The sequence below is a fragment of the Micropterus dolomieu genome, linkage group LG06, assembly GCF_021292245.1.
Source record: "Micropterus dolomieu isolate WLL.071019.BEF.003 ecotype Adirondacks linkage group LG06, ASM2129224v1, whole genome shotgun sequence".
Taxonomy (NCBI): Eukaryota; Metazoa; Chordata; class Actinopteri; order Centrarchiformes; family Centrarchidae; genus Micropterus; species Micropterus dolomieu.
In genome coordinates, this window is record NC_060155.1 from 21,502,105 (window position 1) to 21,507,765 (window position 5,661).

Consider the following 5,661-nt stretch of genomic DNA (forward strand, 5'->3'; position numbering starts at 1 on the left):
GTGGCAGTTTGTGAATCCCTTCTTGGATGGATGAAAACAAGCAGGCAGGAGTCCAGCATCACCGACTGAAAGATGAGTTTGAATCAAAAAAAAAAAAATCTTATCTAGGCTTTCTGGATAATGCATTTATTGATTTGACTATAACACTAAGGAATAATGTATACATTTAATGCAGCACTTCTGAGCATAAGTATTACATTAACATGCAGGCTTCAAATCAGAGGCATGGTGGTGCTCTGGCTCCAGTTGATAAGTTGTACAAGCCACTAGATGTCAGTCTTCTGCTGTTTGAAGCCCAGAAGCTTCAAATAATTTCTCAAAAAGAATGCCCCAAAGCTTCCTCTGCCCATCACCACATTAAACAGTACTGTGCCTCAGACTTAATGCATCTCTTACCTCTTGACTTCCATACTGTTAACTGTGTCCGTTGGCTTAGTGAACTCCGTTAGTCTGAGCAGCATCCGGCTTCACCTTCTTAACATCGCCCTCTTTCACTGGACTCTCCTCTGGTTTTCTCTGAAATTTACGCAAGTTTGGTTCAAATGAGACTATTGTTGTGACCTCTACAGCTCTGTGCAATTAATTTAAACTCTTAAAAAAAAAAAAAGTAATTCTACATCTGGCTCACTCACCTTCTTTCTGACGAGGTGGGAGATGTCAGAGACCGGAGCTGTGGAGGCGTGTCCATTGGTAGAGCTGACTCCGCTGGTTGATGTGCTGTTAACCTGGGTAGAGGATACACCATGACATGTACTCTACAAGAGCGATAGATTAACAAGCCAACCAAATCTGTGTGGGCAATACAACATTCGTACATGTAAGCTCATCACCAGTATGTTGGTACACAGACTCACAACTTACCTTTGAACTGGATGAGGAGTCACCATTCTGCATAGTGGATGCAGAGGAAGAGCCTCCATCCTGAAAGGTACATGAGGTTAGAATCAAGCTTTGAGACGGTTCAACAGTACAGGAACTGCTACTGTAGGAGTAGCTTTACCCCCCCAACAGCCTGGACTCACCTTTTAGGTTAATATAAAAGAACATTTCACATTGTTGAAGTTTAATATTGTGAATATTTGCAAGGGTGGATGCATGATAGGCCAAGTGAGACAAGGCCAGGCCCACTGTTTCCAAGTATGTTCAGTGCCAGCTGTTTAACCGCAGTTGAGACCTTGCTGTAAAGACAGCATCAGCCACTGCAAGAGCGCATGTCAGTGAGCAATAGAAAAGGGCTGCATCTAAAAAAAAAAAAACCCCCCCCCCTTTGCTTGCCACCCAGTGTGCTACTTGTTTGTTTTGTGTCCACACCATACCAGATAAATAATCCATCTTACTACTGCCATGGACAGTACATCCATCAGTATTAGTGCAAAATGATCCTTAGCTAGGTGTCCATAATGTCAATGAACTGTTCCCTATGGAGAGCTAATGAGCATGTAGAGAATACCATCACAAAACATGCCTTTTCAAATGAAAAGGCCACATCCCTCACTCACCTGTACACCCTTCAGAGCCTCAGCAGCTGTGCCCACTGTTTTCAGACCCTCTGTGGCATCCTCCACCTTCTCCTGGATTTCGGGCAGCAGAGCCTTCAGCTCTTCCATCTCCTTCCTCTCATCTGGCAGAGCCTCTGGGCCCTCAGCCTTGTCTAGCAGCTCCTGCAGTTTGCCTGCCAGATAAAGTGGGAACGTTAGCTTACAAAATAAAAGTGAAATATGACCATGAGTGCTCGACAAGTTAACATGTTTCTTATCCAAGTGAAAACTCACAGGGAGTGGCCAACCCTGCTTACCCAGCCTGCTCTTTATGACAGAGATTGAACTCTCCAGCTCCTTGATGGCCGGGCTGTACTGAAGATTTAAGCTATAGGTCAGACCAAGCTGGTAGTGTGTCTCAGCAAGTAGGCGGCTGTCTGAGTCCAAGTGCTTCACCTGAAGCTTCAGACACTCCTGGAAATCCTCCAGAGCCTGTGTGTAATTTCCTGTAAGAGATAAGCAGCAACTAAAAAGATCAAATCAACAAGGAATTTTAGGTGTTAAAAACATGTTTTGTTGTTGTTTTTTTTATAAAAGGTATGTCCGTTTTGTTATAAAGTTACTGTTCAGTCTGAAAGAAGAATTTAGGTCTGAGACTAACATTAATTTGATATTGATTAACTGTTGATTGCTCATATGACTAACTGAATAAATTGTAGTGCTCATCCATTTTCCCCAGATGTCTACAAAGCCTGCTTGTTTTGTCAGTCAAACAGTCCAAACATTGACATTAGAACAGGGTAAATCAGCAAATCCTCACATTTGATGGCTGGAACCAGAGCATGTTTGGCATTTCTTTGACACACAACTTCAAATATTTAATTGTCACGACTAAATAGTCTGTTGATAAACTAATATTTTCAGCACTACATGAACTACCTCCATCTCAAGCTGCTCCTCCTCCTATCAGGACAAAAAAAATATATAAAAAAAAAAGTGCTGAACTGAAGATTGGTTGAGCGACTTGTTTGTACCTGATTCAGCAGAAACTTCACCCAGTTTCAAGTGTGTCTGGGCTGACATGAGTTGATCCTCCTTATTCTCTTTCCTTATTTAAAAACAAAAAAACAGTTAACAATGAAGCTGTAGCTCAGTGACCATCAAACTCAGATCTTAACAACCATATGGCTCAGCAAGCAGCTGGTGTGTTTCCACTACCTTTTGTAGATGACTTTAGCTACTTCCAACATCTCCCAGGCCAGTTGCAGGTTTCCCACCTCCTCATCCTCACTGTCCTGAGGGGGGGGGATTATTTTTTTAAAATCTCTCTAAAGTATTTATATATCTATCTCAATTCACATCTTCAGCCAATTCTTTTTGAAGTGTGTGAGCTGGTTGATCAAGTACCTTCTCAGCAGCGCCATCTCCTTCAACTTGGTCTTCTGCATCGCCCTCCATTTCATCATCTTCCTCCTCATCTGAAACATTATGCGTTCAAATAAAGTGGGCCATTTAAAATCCTTAGAAAGCCATTTACAATCAAGGTTTAAGGACAGAAAAAAAAAAAAAGGGAACGTCACCTTCTGCTTCCTCATCTCCCGATTCTTTCTCAGCCTCCTTATCGTTTTCCGTCTTGTCTTCACTTTCATCACATTTACTTCCATCAACGTTGCTTTTCTTTTCCTCATTTTCCGCTTTCTTTGCAGTGTCCTGTTGCTCATTACCAGCCTTGCTGCCATCAACATTGGTCTTGTTTTCCTCATCTTCGTCTTTCTTTGCCGTGTCCTGTTGCTCATCAGTCTCAGCCTTCTCTATGTCGTCGTTCTTTTCTTTATCTTTGCTCTGCTTCATGTCTTCGTTTCTCTTTTCTGCCATGGCGTCATACACCTGAACCCTCAGCTCATCTCTGGTCTTCTCTGTTCAAGTTAGAGGAGATAGTTAGGATGAACTTTGTGAACAACTTCCCTTTTGAAAGAAAAAAAATAAATAAAGGAGTCAAACAGCACAAAAACAAAGCCTCACCATCAATGTTTTCTGTGCTGTCAACATTGGACTCCGTGGGTTTTTCTTCCTCCTCCTCCGGTACTCCTTCCAGAGCATTACCCAGGACTGAGTTCTCCATCCTACAACAATAGACAATAGTCAGTTTGACCTGCATTTTCACAAGTTTCTGAAATGCAAGGCTATACTCAAGACTGGAGGGGGCGGAGGGGTTCAGACTACACAATCTTACCGTGCCAAATCCAGTAGCGCTTTACCACACCAGAAGAAAGCCTCTCCGCACTCGTCTGCTGTGTCGCCATACTTTTTAGCTCTGAAATAAAACTTATGTTTTAGTGTCTCATCAGTATGAGAGCACACATGGCATTTTTTTTGCATATATGCAAAAGAAAACTGCATATAGTTCACATCTCTTGCATAGCACATGTTGAACTTCCATTTAAAAAAAAATAAAATAAAAAAAGTATAAGATTTGTTTGTTTTCCTTAACCACAGCTCAAAAGTTCTGCAGCTACTGACAAGGCTGGTAGCATCCAAACGTTGTAATGAGGTAAACTGAATACGAATTACATTAATTTCTATAAAATGGTTAACGTAACTTTGTCACACACCGCTACAGTTCCCCTGCTCTGAGTGTTCAAATGTGTGTAGACGCTATAAATTTGCATTAATCTGCACACCTGTATAAAATCAACCCACTACTGCAAAATCTTTGTGCCTCGTACAGCAAGCAGACGTTTCCCCTTACTCCTCTTTACTTTTAGTGGATTAATATTGGTACTTATTACTTTCTGATCAACGACATCAGCCTTTGTCCTCCGATCCTTTCGCTTTAAAAAAAATTATATATATATATATATATATATATATATATATATATATATATATACACACACACATACACATATATATACACATATATACATACATACATACATACATATACACACACACACATACACTTTAAGCTTAAATTTTGTCGGCGCACTTGACTTTTAGCTGGTTGTTAAGGAAGTTAGCAGCAGCCAATAGGCTTTAAACTGTCTGTGTGATGGACAGACTTAATATTATTATGTGTTGGCTGAAGCTTCTTTTGTTTGATAGTTAACTCACAGCATGCCGCAGGCCTCCTGCAAGGTGCTCACCGCCTCCACCACTTTCCCCATAACCAGGTGCTTCTTGCCCGTACCGATTAGCTTGTTGGCCTCCTCCATGTTAGCTACCGTGGACAGAAAGAAAATGATTTAACTCGACTTCATAAACCAAAAGCCCAACCTATAACGTTACATAGGTTCAGCCATCGTCTCTTTAAATGTTAACTTTCCGTGTGTACTTTACAAAACACAGTCTTAACGTACATTAACTGATTACATACCTTAACCGAGAAATAACAACTCAAACGTTCACAGTAGTGTCTGATGGTTCGTGTCTCTGCTGCGCGTCTTTTGCACCACTCAGACACACCGCTCTGTTGTTTCAATTTGGCGCGAAATATTCCTGCCCCTTCCGGTTGATTTCCGGGTTCGTAAAGAAGCGCGGGAGATTTCTTAAAGACACAGAACAAACGTACAGTACTACAAGATGATTGTGGTAGAACTACTACTGCTCTGCTATCATACTAGTATATCGACCCAGAGTGCTCAAAATGAAATAAATTACATTATGATATTCTCATATTAAATCTTGAATATGAATAAACACAGAAAAAAATACAATAATGCAACACAAAGGGGAAATAACCACTAAATGAAAACCCAACCCAATATAATTAAAGTCTGTTTCCTTCTGCTTCTTTTCAGGATAACATATTTATTGAAGTTATATTTTTTATTTAATTACAGCCTTTTTTCCACTCCAAAATGTATTGATTATTTAGTTGTCAGTCAAGACAATCTGGGCAGGACCAATTAAATTGGCTGTTGTAATGGCTGGAATGGGCAGACCTGCAATAATATCTGTTACTTGAACATTTTTCATGTTGATTGTAAACATGGATTTGATTATTTCACATGTTCATGATTATACTATGTATTTTTATTTGTAGATGTGTTTATAATTCTTCATTTCATAATGTCGTATTTATTATTTTATATTATTTCATGTTCATTTCATATTGAACATTGTGACAACTATCACTACTGTATGCAACAGTCTGATCAAAGCAGTTCACTGTAGAATAACT

The 5,661-nt window shown here is 40.1% G+C and overlaps 1 protein-coding gene across 1 annotated transcript in view; it reads right to left on the reverse strand.

The window, feature by feature from the left end:
* LOC123971906 (nuclear autoantigenic sperm protein-like) overlaps positions 1 to 5,009 on the reverse strand; it is a gene marked incomplete in the record, with an annotated part of 6,390 nt that extends 1,381 nt beyond the window's left edge. The window contains 13 exon segments of the mRNA XM_046050970.1: positions 405 to 516; positions 633 to 725; positions 862 to 921; positions 1,500 to 1,697; positions 1,773 to 1,984; positions 2,513 to 2,586; positions 2,697 to 2,773; positions 2,886 to 2,956; positions 3,059 to 3,394; positions 3,501 to 3,601; positions 3,712 to 3,792; positions 4,593 to 4,698; positions 4,855 to 5,009. Coding sequence (XP_045906926.1) covers positions 433 to 516; positions 633 to 725; positions 862 to 921; positions 1,500 to 1,697; positions 1,773 to 1,984; positions 2,513 to 2,586; positions 2,697 to 2,773; positions 2,886 to 2,956; positions 3,059 to 3,394; positions 3,501 to 3,601; positions 3,712 to 3,792; positions 4,593 to 4,693 — 1,488 coding nt within the window.
* Between the last annotated feature and the right edge of the window lie 652 nt (positions 5,010 to 5,661).